Genomic DNA, 16,837 nt, shown 5'->3' on the forward strand with positions numbered 1-16,837 from the left:
GTGTATGTACCTCTTTTCTCACCATTATATTATTTACATAAATGTACATAAAACTGAAATACTATTTAGAATACTCAGAATTTCATATAAGAATATTTTTATAAAATGTATCCTCTCTTTCCCTTGCAATAATAAATTAATATTTCCTGTTATGGCAATGCAATGTTAATAGCAAGGATAGACGATATTTGAATAAAATTAAACTGCAAATACGGCACTGCTGCAATACTACTTAATAGGAAGAACAGGATTACAGCCCTACCCAAACCTCTTCCCAGATTTTAATCAAATTTAATCAGAGTTAATATTAGTAATACTTTTAAAACGGGGTTTCGTTATATGGGAACAAACATTACTTCTGAAGTATTTAGAGCGTGGAGACCACCAAAAGTCATATCTACAAATAATTTGATTCATTAAAGCATTCACTACTTTCAACAAAGTCGGTACACAAGTCAGTAATTGGAACCGATTGCAGTACTTCCCCTAAGTAGGAGTAAAAGCAGGATATCCACGTTAAGCTTCATTAGGTAAATCGTATCCTTTATCCAACCAAATTTTCTTGGATTTATGGAGTTATTGGAGCTTGAGTATTCCTCTTGTGTGGCTTTCTTTATACAGCTATACCGGACATACAGGTCGAAAGTCCCAAAAGTCACATCTACTAAGTTTCGAATCGAATAACACGTCATTCGTGAAAATCTAAAAAAGGTAACATGAGAATTTCTGAAAATGCCGTTTTTCTAACTTCCAAATTCTTTTTGTCCTGCGTTGATGCAATGAACTCTTTTAAACCAAGATAAGCCTTACATTTTAAAGAAAAAGTAGGAATTTCCTCTTCTAAAGATCAATCATTACACAACTGTTCTACCCCTATTTACTCAGTTTAAAGGAAAGAAATTTCAAAATTTGGGTATTTATATAACTGTATACGCTTTTTTCAGGCAGTTTTGACGTTTGGACACTTACACAACTGTGCTACTGGACATTTGCAGGAATTAAATTCGCAGTCAAAAATATTAGAATTATGGTACTTCCTAAGATTGATATTGCAATCGTGTCAAAGCATAGATTACCGGAAATATCTTTTTCGATTCCATCACAAAAGTAGTTTATAGAAAATAGTGTGTGTATGGATTATCTTAAAAAATGAAAACTGATGAGAACTTAAACTAAAAATTGGTTTTATTCAATTATCGTTTCTTATGGTATGTTTCCTGCAAAATTCGCCAATTGGAAGTCGGACAGTACTTAAAATTGCTTTTTAAGTTCTAATTATGATTATAGAAATATATATCACTTTTATTTGAAATACTATATTTCGAGACGGGTGCCCTAATGAATTCGGTCTAGGCCATGTTTGGGCCCATATCCTTCGCTATAGAAAACCTTATCGAGAAATTCACACAGGTTGCCCTTAAACCTAGCTGTCTCATTAAGTAACTTTCCAAATCTAGGAAGGGTTTATGAAGCTGTTCTAGTAAATAATCACCACTCCAAAGACCTTCAATCCGCATTGCAGGAAGCACAAGGATTCCCCAAGGTAGTGTGTTCTATTTCACTGCTGAAAATGTGTGTGCTAAATTACTTGCATGTTAAACAATTGGCGCTTACTAGTATATGTTGCGTAACCAGCGCTACAATGTCCCTTAGATATCTCTCGCTCCTTTGATAATCTCATGATAATCCTTAGGTTTAACATTCTTTATGAATCTCTTTATTGGTTTTTCCAGGGCTTTTAAAGCAGCCACTGGAAGCATTATTAATATTAGGATTTTGGTTTTTATAAAATCGTGGCTACTCCAAGGATTTTGAAAAAAATATTAACTTACGATCACAAGAATTAAGATGCTCATAAAAACAATCAAAACTTGTATTTCTTCAAGATTTTTACAGTCTCATTTTCAAATTAAACTACTTTGGCGACACCATATAGTATACATATTTTGGGAAAATAAAATGTTGATATTACTTTTAATTGTGATAGGATAAAAAGTACCATTGCACAAGTGCCCTCAATTTGTACCCCTTCTCTAAGGTGCTTAAAAACTATTCGTATAAGGTACTCCAGTTCGTTTTAAGTAAAAATTGATCAGAAATTATCTTATTTCCTATTCGTGAGATCCATTTAAATAGGCGTAAACAAATACTTGAAATACTTTGTTCATAGTATCAATAGTTGGAAAATCCAGTACTGAGTAATTATCTCCGGCAGTATGCCACACTTTAGGAAATACAGGTGGAATCAAATGTAGAATAGGAACATCTGAAACATACAAAATTAATTTTGCATTCCATAAATTCTAAATATTAACATGGTTTTCTTATAATAGATACCTTTGAATAATGCTAAAATTTATTAATTTCAATGAGACCAAATAACCTTCAAGAATGAAAATTATAAAAAGAATATTGGCCAAATAATAAGTACCCTACATTAGCCTATATTTAAACTTGACTTTAGCATCTTATTGGGCATTTACATCGCATTCAACCATTTGTTTCAACAGGCAAAAGAAACACTGATAGAACAAAAATTTGAATAATTTGTACAAGAAGTGAAGACCTGATAATAAGGCTAAGAACAAGGCAAAATGTCCAGCAATGTTATAGTAAAAAACTTACAAAAGTGTGCTGATAAATAATTGAAGAGTGTTAGTGAAAAAAAGAAACTGGATGCATCTGAATATAATTATTAAATCATCGCAGTAACAATTAATCTCTTTTCAGATCATAAAGTTGCCAGCAGATAAATGTAAGCGTGGATTACTGCACTGAAGACCTCCAGACAGTGATCTCTGAGGTACCTTAAAAGAGAGTATCTGAGGGCAACAAGCTACATTTGAACCTAATAGCTCTACATTCTGAACTAGTGCCGCAATACAATAAGCTAATGATTTTTTCCCCAATGTTAAACTGAAAGTAAAACTCGCACATACTCACTTCGAGCAAGAAATGGTTTATGATCATCGTCAATAAATCCAAAAGCAGATTTTTCAAGGAAATGCAAAGGCTGATTAGATGGTATAACTGATAATGTTTTGAGTTTCCTTTCGATCCGAGCAAGTAGTGAATGCCAGCGAGCTGATTCCCTGAACAAGCTATACAACTGTTGATCTTTTACACCCAATAAATCCAACAAAACTAGTAGATCCTGTAAAAGTAAATAATCCGTCAGTTCATCTTTATTTAATTTACAACACAATAATTAAGTTAAATACAAAAATTAGCGCTTCTTTCTAAGCCTAAAATTTCAAAATTATTGGTAGAATGTACTAACGATCCTATGAAGTAAATTCGTTGATGCACCTGATTGTGGATAAGGTGTACGCTCCCATTTTACTGCTAGGTTTCTTGAACCATAAAGACTATCTTGTTCATTCCAATCCAAAAAAGCTTCTTCTCCATCAAAAAATATAAGCATCAATCCAACTCTATCCTTTAACATAAATATTAAGTTATTACAATTCATTCTTAGTGGAAGAAGTCTATTATAATAGTATCAGTATTTATCCGCGGGACATGACTAAGCCATATACAACTCCACTGGGATTTTATAAAAATAAATAAATAAAATTTAAAAAAAACATCTTGCAGGTCGAATCAAGGACAGATTTTGAACATGTGGCTCCTTCTTACAATCAGAGAAATGTCAAAAATTGCAATTGAGTAATGGAGCAAATAGCTTTAGGGCGCAAAAACCATAGTTAATGATGCGAAAAAATGCGACTAAAACAAGTGCAATTAAAAAAAACACATAATAAATATTATTAAAATTATAACAAGCCATAGAAGAAAATAAACTATCCACTCATTGAAGAGTCTCCTTTAGCGTGTCTGTAGGAATTTTGAAGAAACAGCAAAAATAATTATTATTCACATTCCGAATATGTTCACATTGAATTTATCATACTCAAATCTCTACCTAACAAATTCTATAACACTATTTCATTTTCATTAAAATTTTCCGAAATTCTATTCTTTGTAAAAAAGTGTACTCAAGCAAACTAATAAAGACTCTTAACAGCTTGCAGAGGCGTTTGAGTACCATAGCGTCTCTCCTGTACATTACTTTTGAATATTTAAGATAGAAAAATCAAAATTTATAAATATTAAATTTTGCAAATAACACAAAATTTTATTTTGAAAGAACGGTTAAACATCCAACCTACCAAATTAGATGTCATGGACAACAAAACAAGTAAAAGCAAATATAAATATTAGACAAATATAGGAAGTCTATAGAGACTACCTTAAAATTGGCCAGCTATTATTAATGTATAGTATAGTATGTACTTACATTTTGTTGATTATTAATGACGCTCTGTAATGCTTTTCCAATATGAAGCAACATAGCACACGGTACTGCAGAATCTGTAGCTGCATAAAATTCAAAATCTGGAAAGTATTTGGAATCATAATGGCAGGCAAGTACCAAATAACGAGTGGCATTTGCTGGTTTCAATCCAATAACATTTGTAAATTGCAGATTTCCAAAATTAGGAGTTCTTGCGATGAATTTGTCAAGTTCAGTAGCAAAACCAAGGTTTGAAAGTTCACGGGCGATAAACTATAGGACAAAAAATTATTTCTGTTAAAAGTCATCTCATCAGAAAATAATTAAATATAATGCTGATTTTTTGCGAGAGAGAGAATTTTAAATCAATAGAAAGCAAATAAACGTTTAAACAGAAGAACAAGCAAAAGGAATTTGAGAAGAAATATAGTTCACTTGTTTCTATGCAAATTGAGAGCTTTTCTTTGATGCGGAATTCACAAATAAACTCAAGACATCAAAGATTAATCGTGCTTAATACCCCAATTGAATGCTTTCTAAATTAAACTTCACAAAATACACAAATTTACACAAAAAAAAAAATTGTATTTATCATTGAATTACAAGGCGAGATAACTAAGATTATTTCTTAGTAGGCCACAAAAAGAGAAGTCGGAGGGTCTGACTTTTACGAGTACTAGAGCTCTTACTGGTTTCATCATCTCATAAGGGTTGATAATATTGTTCTTTCTCAATAACTGTTGAAATCTTCAGTTGCAGGTGAAATTCTGCTTAGCAATCAGTTAATCAATTGACTGAAATCTGTCGTGAGAATAGATACCGCTCCACTCCACTCCGGTCCACTGTCAATTACACTGACCTCCAACACCGAATAAATCACATGGTCCGCGCCGTCTCAGTTTTCATCAGTCAACCTTTGATCATGGATAAAAATCAAAAATCGATTAGAAAGAGGAAAAGAAAAACGTTCTACGATTCATAAACCCAACGGAAGTAAAAAAAAAATCATGGAACAATATTAAAAAATCCATTCAACAAGTTAGCAATCTACTCGTATATGAGAGAGTTAAGCCGAAATTTTGGTAATGATGCTATCAAAACTGAATACTAAGTGCGAATATTGTTTTTAAGGATTCTGTTAACAAACAAAGATCATACGCAATAAATATTTCTTTCCAGAATCAAGTGTCCTCGCATCAAGAATTCTTGGTGAAAATCTGAATACTTAAAAATGGAGACGATGGCATACTTCAAAAAAGATTATTGATTTTGAGATGTTTGCCATTTTGTAATCATGTGATAGTATTCTAAGAGAAAGCAATAGTTTGATTTTTGATTTTTTTAAAATGTTAATTAAAAAACTTTGGACTTTTCTAAACTTGTTTGTGAGCTGACTGGACTTTTTTTTATGTATATAAAACCATTACTTTATTTTTATAAATTAACTACTTCATTTTTTAGGTAAAGGCCACTTTAATTGCACAACTGTTTTTTCATGTTCAATTGTTTATAGTTCTTTTATCACCAGAACTAATGTTTTTATTTGTTTTTTTTTACACCAAATTAAGATGAGTGGATGAGTGGATGTATAAAGAGGATGTAACAAACAAATAAATAAAACGCAAAATTTCAAGTTGCCGAATATGACATCGTCTGTTTTTATGACTGTGAAGAAATTAATTTTAGATTTAATTATACTAATTAAAAGTTCAGGGTTATCGAGAAATACTGCACGTCTAGTGGATTTGTCTCCAATTTCTTTAATAGAAATAGTAGCCTTGTAATTCAATGATAAATTCAATTTTTTTTGTAAATTTGTGTATTTTCTAAAGTTTAATTAAGAAAGCATTCAATTGGGGTATTAAGCACGATTAATCTTTGATGTCTTGCGTTTATTTGTGAATTCCACATCAAAGAAAAGCTCTCAATTTGAACTTAGGATTTAAGATTGGCGAGGAATGGTCAAATAAAAAACGTCTTCTTGCCAACGTTTCGACAAATATATTGTCCTCTTCAGGGCCTGGATATTACAAATACACAAATACAAACAATTCAGTAATACAGAAAAACAGTAATATAAAAATAAAAATACAATAAAAAATAAATAAATAAAATATGTACAATAAATCTATATATATAAAAATGAATGTGTGTCTGTTTGTTTGTACTCGATAGATTCAAAAACCATACATCCAATCGCCGTGAAAATTTGGGAAATTATTAGGTATATCCCCGGGAAGGTTTTTGGAATTTTTTTTTAAATCAGAGTTGGGGTTCTAGGTGCACCCGAACAAATCTCCCAAAAATATCAAAATAACATTTAATTAGTAATATTTGTTGAAAGTGTAACCATGAAAAACAGTTTTTTGCAATTATTAATACGAGAATAAATTATACCGAAGATGGTGGAAAATCCATTAAACTAAAAGTACTCAACAATACTATTGATGTTGATAATCGTTGGGTAGTACCATATTCTCCATTACTACTAAAAACGTATAACGCACACATAAATGTTGGGTACTGCAATTCAGTGAAAGCTAGAAAATATATTTGCAAATATGTGAACAAAGGAAGAGATATGGCAGTGTTTGGAGTGGAAAATACAACTGCATCTAACGATGAAGTCACCCAATATCAACTGGGACGCTTCATAAGTAGCAATGAGGCTGTATGGCGAATTACCTGTATATCATTTTCCATTCATGAACGATATTCAACGGTTGTTCATTTAGCTGTACATCTTGAAAATGGACAGCGTGTGTATTTTACATCAGAAAATGTACGTGCAAGAGCAATGTCACCACCGCCAACAACATTAACTGAATTTTTCACATTATGTAGAAATGATACCTTTGCAAGGACACTACTGTACTCTGAAGTAGGGGTAATTTTATTGTTAATTTTCATTTCGATGTATTGTATACATTTGGTCATTAATAAATTATGTTTGAGGTATCAAAACTGCCTTTTTGTTCAAACACAGCAACGTGTGAACGGGTACAGCTAGTTCTTTATAATTACTGAAAACTTACGTTTATTATTTTGAATTTATTGTATTTTATTTTTTCATTTATTTTTTATTGTATTTTTATTTTTATATTACTGTTTTTTTACTGATTTTCTGTATTACTAAATAGTTTGTATTTGTGTATTTGTAATATCCAGGCCCTGAAGAGAACAATATATTTGTCGAAACGTTGGCAAGAAGACGAGTTTGTTTTTTATTTGACCGATTCCTCGCCAATCTTAAATCCTAAGTTCAAATTGAGAGCTTTTCTTTGATGTGGAATTCACAAATAAACGCAAGACATCAAAGATTAATCGTGCTTAATACCCCAATTGAATGCTTTCTTAATTAAACTTTAGAAAATACACAAATTTACAAAAAAAATTGAATTTATCATTGAATTACAAGGCTACTATTTCTATTAAAGAAATTGGAGACAAATCCACTAGACGTGCAGTATTTCTCGATAACCCTGAACTTTTAATTAGTATAATTAAATCTAAAATTAATTTCTTCACAGTCATAAAAACAGACGATGTCATATTCGGCCTTGAAATTTTGCGTTTTATTTATTTGTTTGTTACATCCTCTTTATACATAGATACTATATAAAAACATCTACATGTAAAGTGACGAAATCTCCTGTTTAGAGATTAGACTGATAGTATTGAGTATTGTGCTAGTTGATGAGCTAATAATCCAGTAGTTGATGCGCCAAAAAAAATATTAAAAAATACAAATACAAAGAAATAATAAAATAAAATTGGAGAGGTGAATAGGTTATTTAAAAATGCAATTTCCATATTAAGTGGAAAAGATGTGTTTACTTCCCCTTAAACTATTGTTTAAATTTATTGCTCAAATTTAATAAAAAATCAGGGCGAAAGTATGTTATCTTTTCATTTATTTATTACAAACGAATTAGTTTCGCAGTTCAACGATGATTCTGGGAGTGATTCCAACCAAAAGAATGCTCATGAACACTTCCCATATAAAGTACAAAGTCAAAGAGGAGGCATGCTATTTGGATACTCTTTTCAACATATGCACTGCTGGGGTCATGCTGCCTCATGAGAATAGTGTTTCTGAATACCGCAATGGTTAGACTAATGTTGCTCTAAAGTAAGTATACACTTGCACGTATTAGAATGCTAATGAGAATAAGTTCACGAGGCTATAAATGTCGTCGACACTAAGCATCCTTAATACAGACGGGTACTTTGCTAACAACATTTACTGAAAAAATTCCCATAGCGAAGATTTCTGAAATGAACAGACTAAATAACAACAACTTATGCAAGGAGATTGAGTACAAATGCCCGTTAATTCAAAATCAATTCATACTTTTGTATAATCATGAATTCGTTTCTTGAATTCCGTAACTTCATTGGTTAATTATATTCTTAAAAACTCGTGTAAGTTTGCGAGTAGAACAAAAAAGCCATTAAAAAAATAAAATAAAAAGAGACTGCAATTAAAAATTCTTGCCTGAAGCACTAATAGAATCTACTTCATTGCCCCCACAAATCTTGTAGCATAATTACAAGGTCAGTATTTCCTGTAACCTTTTCTTAAATGTCTTTAAAAAATAAAATTTCATACTTCGGAGTTCAACGTGAGCTCACGATTTAGGATAATATTATACTCTGTTGAAATTACCAACATTAAAGTCTACTATTCAAATTTACAAAAGCTTCAAAAGTCGGCTGGATGTGTAAATAGACGGCAGCAGCAATTAACACAGAAGTATTAATAAGCTGAAGGAAGATTACTAAATGTATTATTTGTATTATAAGCTTTGAGCGTACGTTTAAAAATTAGAAAACTAAAATTCTACTACGGTTGAATTTTTCTATATAAATATGTGATTTCTTACATCTTTAACTTTTTCATGAGAAGGAGTCCCAACTACTCTAGGTATTAGAATATGACTTAAGACATCTTTAAAATATTGTTCATCCGTAAGCGCCGCTATTTGAGCAATTTCATCGTTGTATAGAGCTTTTGGTGCATGGAGATCCTGTAAAAACAATAATGGAAAGTCACAAGAGGTATTACTTTAAAATCCTAATCTCTCTTAATAAGGAACAGATTGATTTTGAAACTTACCTTTTCTTCGTAAAACTTTAATGCTTCATGATGTACAATAGAAGTAATTAAAATTGCAAATGTTATAACTAGTAAAATATTAAAATTCATAATTGACAAAAGTCCACGGTGTGAACACTAGGAGATAAAAAATAGAAGTGGAAATGCCATAAAGAATCAATAATATTAAAAGACAAAAAAAAGAAAGTAGAGTGATGTTATGTTTCACCACCCCCACACACACAATAAATTGCAAAGTGCGAACTAAAGGAAGAGAAGTGAGCCATTCATTTTCGGCCTCCTCTCCACCGCGTTAACATCGCATGGTGTATGACAGCTGGGTGTGGATACAGTAGGTAGGGATGGATTTACCAGTTACCACCAGGAATGAAAGGTTAACTACATTTTATTATGAAGGTTAGGTAATGAACCCAATTTGGGAGAACCAATATCCTTCGCATCAAACTTGGTGTTCTTGTTTGGTATTTAAACCGATGCAACGTGTGAGAAATTTTTTTGCTACCCAATTCACTCCAGAACTGCTTGAATGAAAAAAATTAAGTTGAGTTTGAATACTAAAACAAAAAAATAAGTCCGAAATAAAAATTGTTCAATAATCCTAAAGAATTTAGAACGTAATATGTATCGCACAACGATCAGTTCGGTTCCATAAGCAATTACAGACTACAACTAAAGTATAGTAACCAAAATCAATAATTCTTAAAATAATTTATCAAGTTTATTATACCGTTCTAACAAATAGGAATAGTAGTGAATTTATCAAATTCCCGTAACTTCTCAGCGTATCCATTTATATTTTAAGTAACACTGAAGAAGGCATCTAGCAAATCGTTAGATGTACTTTTAATTGTAAAGTACATCAATGTACCACTATCAGTGGACTATAAGCACACATAGGATTGCACGTTTAATGAAACTGTATTTTAAGTGTGACTTTAGAAAATAAGTTTCTGCGTTAATTTTTGGAAGTAGCTTCTAATATGTTTTATTAAAATTTAATTGCCTACTCTTTGCACAATAAAATAATCCTGATGTTGATTTTTGGATGCAGGAAAATAAAGTTTGGCTTCAAGTCTGTTACAGTTTCTAGTGAGGAAACAATAGATTTTGTTGAAAGAAACAGACCGAAAATCTCTATCACCCTCAATTATGTAGAATAAAGAAGTAACTTTCTTTAAGAATAGAACTTTGGATAATTACAATAAACCTAAGTATGTGTGTGCTTCAAACCACACTTTTCACTTTAGAATATCAAGCAAAGTAATCTGGGTTACTTATGGTCACTAAAAGTAATTAAACTTTTCTAACAAGGAATAGCATAGTGACTAAATTACACAAACACTAAGTGACAAAATATCAAAAACCATTGTCTCATATCTTTTTCTAATTCTTAAGAATCTAACATAAGCTACCATGTTATTTCGTTACCTGGCCTCTTGATATCAGAAAGATAATTTTTTTTTATAGAAAAGATGATAAGATAGATTCTATAAAATAGATAATTCCTTTCTTTTCATTTCTCAAATAGGTTGTTTCCTTTTACACTTGGTGAAAAAATGATTCTGAAATTAAAGTATTACACAGAAATTAAGATGTAACTTCTTTATAATAATTTCAGCATTCGATTTGATGACTCATTTGAGAATTTAAAATAATTCTGACGGATTTTAAGTTAAACGTTCTTCTTGATAAATAAACAGGTGTTTAACCTATAGCCTTAAAAATTAGAATAACCTTCCTTAAGTGAAGAAGGACAGGCAAACGTCAGAGAAACACTGGGTCTGTATGTGCAAAATATATTAGTGTTTCTTTTAGTTTTCTGATTAGTAATCTCAAGTTTGAACAGTTTAGTTTGAATCTGGGTTTATATTTTTTCAATTCAGTGGACAATAATGGGTAAGCATGAAGTGGGAACACCAAAATACATTGCTAATAAAATTAAGGCAAAAGGACTTCAAAAGCTTAGATGGTACTGTCAGATGTGTCAAAAACAGTGTCGAGACGAGAATGGTTTCAAATGTCATATGACTTCGGAGTCACACCATCGGCAGTTGCTACTTTTTTCAGACAATCAAGATAAGTACCTGAGTTATTTTTCTAAGGAATTTTCTAATGGATATTTGGAACTTTTACGAAGGCAATTTGGTACAAAAAGAGTACACGCTAACAGAGTTTATCAGGAATACATTTCTGATCGCCATCATTTGCATATGAATTCAACACAGTGGGAAACACTTACGGATTTTGTAAAATGGTTAGGTAGAGAGGGTAAATGTGTTGTTGATGAGACAGAAAAAGGATGGTTTGTCACCTACATAGATAGAGATCCAGAAACAATTAGATTGCAGGAAGCAATGGCTAAGAAGGATAAAATGGATAAAGATGATAATGAAAGAATGATGGAGTTTCTTGATAAACAAATTGCCCGCGGTAAGAAGCTATCAAAAAATCTTACAGATAACATACCTACAGATCTTGTGCGACCAGATGTCGACAAAATTGTTTTAAATCTGCCAATAAAGAAAACAGAAACTACAAAGATAGATACTCAACCATCGCCTCTATTGACTTTTAAGAAACCTCTCCCTCCAGTTAAACAAAGCGTTTCTAAAAAAGAAGAAAGGAAGAAATCAGCATTAGATGAGATCATGGAGGAAGAAGAAGAGAGAAGGAAAAAAATTAAAAGAAGAGATAACTGGTTAGATGAAGGTATTGTAGTGAAGGTGATTACAGATTCCCTTGGTGAGAGATACGAACATAAAAAAGGAATAGTGGAAAGAGTAATAGATAAATTTATTGCCCTGGTAAGAATGATTGACACAAATCATAAGCTGAAACTTGACCAGGCACATCTGGAGACTGTAATACCCGCGATTGGCAGAAAAGTGAAGATATTAAATGGTGCTTATGCTGGACTAATTGCAGAGCTCTTAGAAATAGATACGAAAAAATTCTGTGGTTCTTTGAAAATATCGAGTGGCCCTTTGAGTGGAAAAATCATCAACATTCCGTACGAGGATTTCAGCAAATTTCATGATATTTAAATCAAGATATACTGAAGAAGAAAAAAAGTGAACTTGTAAATTTGTTAGTGTAAATAAATTGTTTTGGTACAAATAATTGTTTTGAGCCTGTTTACATAAAAATTCAAATTGATTTAGCTAATTAAGTTTTATAAGAAAAGAAAAAGCTTAGCTACCAAACAAAATATCCAAAGCTCCTAATAGAATGTAAGAATGTTTTGAAAAGTGACTTCTTATAGAAAATTCGATCTACTAAAACAGCATTTTGAGAAATCCATTTGCAAACTTAACTCCTGTAATTTGTTTTTTGGGTAAGCTCGTAATTTTTCTTATGGACTTTTTACGCAAATCAAGTACTGAATTTTTGTCTTACAAGTCAACCAGCTGCTGATGTATGTATGAATGAATGAAGTTTTAGATAAATATTTTAAATGAGACTCAGAACCGAAATACCTAACAACACAATCATTTGAGAAATTTTATTCAATTAACCATAAGTTATAGTTTTGTATTTCTTCTAATATATGAGGTATCACATTACTTCAGTTCTGAATAGATGTCAAAATCTTCTCGTTATGTGTTTTTGGTCTAAGCTTTTATCGAACTCGATAACCCTTTTGTAACCTTCAAGCGCTAGTATTGGCGGGATCCACAAACTTTCATTGTGGATGTAAATTTTGTAATAAACATTATTGACACAAGTGTAATATATTTTTTATCTGTGTATGGTCAATTTGATCTCATACGTTCTAAAAGTAATTCTTTTTTGTGGATTTATGTGCAAGCGATTATCAGAAATGGTAGGTTTTTAGTCTTGATGTTATTAGTTATTTGTTTCCTTGAATTAGTTCATATATACAGCATATATTGTTTTCTTTTTTTTCATCAAGAGGAGAAGCCATGCCCCAAGTCAAATTGCTAAGAGGGCTTTACAGCATACTGAAAATGAAGATTTTCCTGTTGCAAAAAAAAATAACTCAACGTGCAACAGCCAGGTAGAATTTAAGTTACGAACCAACAGGAAAACTGAAAATTCTACTGTAACTACTAATGAGAACTCCCCTCATAATGGAATTCAGTCTACAATATCGGATCACGTATGCTTTCTTTGCTTCAATTCTTACCACCATAGTAAATTTATATGAATACACGTTTTTATTGCTAACACATGATGACTAATGATACTTAATTTAACTTGTATAATTTGTTTTTAATTTCTAGGAAACAAGAATTAGAAATCTTCTTTCCAAGCCTTTCAGAATCCCTCTCATTGGGTATACAGGTGGAACTTCTGGTCGAGTTCTTGGTATGCGTAAAGATGGAGTGCGGAGACCGTTGCATGATCCTATGGCACCTAATGCTTTAGTATTATACTATCCACCCCAGTTATCTGCACATGATCAGTTAAATTTAGATAAGTAAGTAATCTAATGTTTTTTCATTCAATTTAAATGAAAGACATTTTTTAACATATCCATTAATTGCTAGGGAGAAACAATTAGTACATGTAGTCGTTGACCCTATTCTAAGAGATGTTCTTCGCCCTCATCAACGTGAGGTAAGTTTTGTAGTAATACAGTTTTATTCGTTTTATCCTTACAGTTTTTCTTTATAAACAAAATTTTTACAATGTTTTTCCTTTTATGATTTATTCATATTGTTTTATGTACTTTTAACATTGGAGTTCCATAATAGCCATTGCGGGTGGTTTGGTTTGCGAGGATTTATATAAAAGATCCCAGTTCATAACCCGCGTGAAGGTACTTTTTATTTGATTAAAAATGTAAACAACACAGTAGAACAAAATAGGCAAATTGCGTTCGCTTCATCCAAGACATCTTATTTGGCAGTTGGACGTTAGCCCCGCCTAAAAAAAATAGGCGTTTCCATTTAATATCCATTATTACATTTTCGCCGTTGAGAAAAGTGGACTAGCTTCTTTTCAGAGCTGAATGACCCAAGGAATTCCAGCCCACTACTAGTAACGATTCTACTGACCTACGCAACTCTTATACATTACACCAAGAGGCTCTAAGATAATCTAAGCCACTTTTAAGTTATGCCTAGTTCGTATCCTCTCTTTTCACACTGTTAGATTAGGCGCAGTTTAGTTTAGGTTTTTGTTAGTTCATGCTATATGCGACTACCTTCCCAAGATCTCTATGCCCTCTCGAGGAATTTTTACGACATACCCATTTCATAAAAACCTTAAAGACCTATATCCATCAAAATAAATCACAACAAAGTTTACATAAATTAGGAATAAAATAATTAAAAATCGAAGCAAAATAAAACAATTACGTTACTCTTAAACAACAAACGAAACCGTCTACACAATAGCAAACAAAGTATTAGACATGTTCTAACATTAAACATTTTGATACAGAGTTCTTTTATATTTTTTAAACTATTCATTTATTATATTTCATAATTAGTTTGTCATCTATACACCAATTCCTGCTTTAGTATAATGCCAATTATTGAAGCCCCATTTTATTGGTTCACAATATCTAAACAATTTTTCCGACACATCAACCCTTAGGAGGAGGTCTTTTTTATCAGAAGGCCAACCATAACTCAAACTTACACCACCCTATAAAGGGCATCCTGATGTTTTAAGTGTGGAAATTATTTGGTCTACAGTCTGGTCTTGCCTGCTCTACTGGAACACTTTGCCGATTCAATTGGTGAAAGCGTTTCAAGTAGACTCATATCTTTCCATGAGTTGTGAGCAGTTGGGTCATCCTATAATTTTACTTTACTTCAACCAATTTAATTCTGTCTCTAACTTGAGAAAAGAACTACCTAGTTATCTCATCTTTACCTTGGGTCTCCTACCTAGATTGCTATTCGTGGAGAACGTTTTCTCTGCTCCAAAGATACAAGAATAAAGTTGGAAACAATAAACTTTTCAAGATCCAAGTTGACTGATCCTTTGATTGCCGACTAGTCGACTCTCTCATTGTCGACAGTTCCAATGTAAGCATTAGTCCAACTGAAGAAAACAAAAACTTTATTAACCTAGAAACTAAAGAAGTATGAAAAGTAACAGTGTTTGTTATACTAGAGCCCCGGGCAAATCTTTTGTATTCTTTTCTCTTTATTTGATAAATTTTCTCTTGCTTATCATCAGAGTTTTAATTCTTTCGGCATTTAACATTATCTCTTAACACTTAAATCCTCCTCATGCTCTTAGTTTTGCGAGATTAAAAAAAAAAACCATACAATTGCTTCCTGAATGGAATTGCTTCAACTTGGCCCAATAGTTGAAGCGATTGGAATTCACTTCATCATCAGGCCTCTTAACACATCACTCACCAAAAAAAGTTCTACTGCCATCAGAATAGTCAGGGATTCAATTTTGTTTAATTACTTGAATTTCTTATCGCCGGTTGTGGCCTAAGTTCAGATACAAGGGAAGTTTCTCCATTTGTAAACCTTCTACAAAACTTTCTCGATCTATAAACCCCTGGATAGCCTGTATTTTCCCTTAAGGCAAATAGTTAAACTTTAGCCACTACTCAAGTAGCATCATGAGAGATCGTCCTTTATCCATGTTCAGATCCTTAACTATAAACCTTCTATGCAAATGGAAATTACATTAATATGAATATAAATACTCTTTTATATATCTTGCCATAACCCAATCACTTTTGCATTCATAGATAGAATGTATAAGCTCATGCATTTGTTTTTTACATTACTGATATGGCTTTTCCAATTCCATTTAACAATAAAATGAACGCCCAAGTTTTTCAGTTCTTTTACTAGTTCAACTGAAATCTTGTTTACTTAGGATGAGATTTGTAGACGTTTGTTTTTTGTTTGTTTTTGTTTTGTTTTTTGTATGGACTGCTGATTTGTTTTGACCGAAGTTAGTTTTCTTCTTAAGGGACCAATTAGTTATTTCCTTAAGGATGCATGATGCTACTTGAGTAGTGGCTAAAGTTTAACTATTTGCCTTAAGGGAAAATTCAGGCTATCCAGGGGCTTATGGATCGAGAAAGTTTTGTGGAAGGTTGACAAATGGAGAACTTGACCTTCCCGTTGGATCTGAACTTTGGCCACAACCGGCGTTAAGTAATTCAAGTAGTTTGTAATAGGAAGATTTAGGTGGATATTTCAATTTTAAAAAGGAATCGAACTGAATGCTCCAGAATCCAAGTCTACAACTAGAGCCCTGAGCAAATCTTTTGGATTCTTTTCTCTTTATTCGATAAATTTTGTTTTGCTTATTGTCAGAAGTTAGTGTACTGTAGTTTCACGCGGAGATCCCGGGTTCGAGTTCAGCTGCGAGACATTCGATTTTCCCTACCTGTGAAGTACTTACATCTCGTTGTCCGAAGGCCAGCAGTGCTCAGAAAAAAGTTCCTTATAATTAAAGATGGTTGAGTAATG

At 32.1% G+C, this 16,837-nt stretch overlaps 2 protein-coding genes across 9 annotated transcripts in view; one reads left to right on the forward strand and one right to left on the reverse strand.

The window, feature by feature from the left end:
* Positions 1 to 1,843: 1,843 nt before the first annotated feature.
* On the reverse strand, positions 1,844 to 9,698 carry LOC141449033 (glutaminyl-peptide cyclotransferase-like). Its single transcript, XM_074118050.1, has 6 exons — positions 9,417 to 9,698; positions 9,184 to 9,327; positions 4,301 to 4,570; positions 3,281 to 3,439; positions 2,944 to 3,154; positions 1,844 to 2,266 (listed from the first exon to the last, which is right to left on the reverse strand). The coding sequence occupies exons 1-6, from the start codon at positions 9,504 to 9,506 to the stop codon at positions 2,112 to 2,114; spliced, it is 1,029 nt and encodes a 342-aa protein (XP_073974151.1). The 5' UTR covers positions 9,507 to 9,698; the 3' UTR covers positions 1,844 to 2,111.
* Positions 9,660 to 16,837, forward strand: part of okr (DNA repair and recombination protein RAD54-like okr) — a 37,876-nt gene continuing 30,698 nt past the window's right edge. For 3 of the 8 annotated variants that reach the window (XR_012455299.1, XR_012455301.1, XM_074118031.1), the window contains exons 1-4: positions 12,462 to 13,239; positions 13,330 to 13,536; positions 13,661 to 13,857; positions 13,928 to 13,997. Coding sequence is in view for 5 of the 8 variants with exons in the window: in XM_074118031.1 (XP_073974132.1) it covers positions 13,165 to 13,239; positions 13,330 to 13,536; positions 13,661 to 13,857; positions 13,928 to 13,997 (549 nt within the window). In the remaining 3 variants the exon portion in view is untranslated. Of the gene's footprint in view, positions 9,790 to 9,885; positions 13,571 to 13,660; positions 13,858 to 13,927; positions 13,998 to 16,837 lie in introns of those variants that run through there. The other 5 variants (XM_074118034.1, XM_074118032.1, XM_074118035.1 and 2 more) reach the window with 5 other exon arrangements.

The sequence above is a fragment of the Rhodnius prolixus genome, unplaced genomic scaffold (assembly GCF_049639745.1).
Source record: "Rhodnius prolixus isolate KJV_2025 unplaced genomic scaffold, Rpr scaffold_2, whole genome shotgun sequence".
NCBI classification, from domain to species: domain Eukaryota; kingdom Metazoa; phylum Arthropoda; class Insecta; order Hemiptera; family Reduviidae; genus Rhodnius; species Rhodnius prolixus.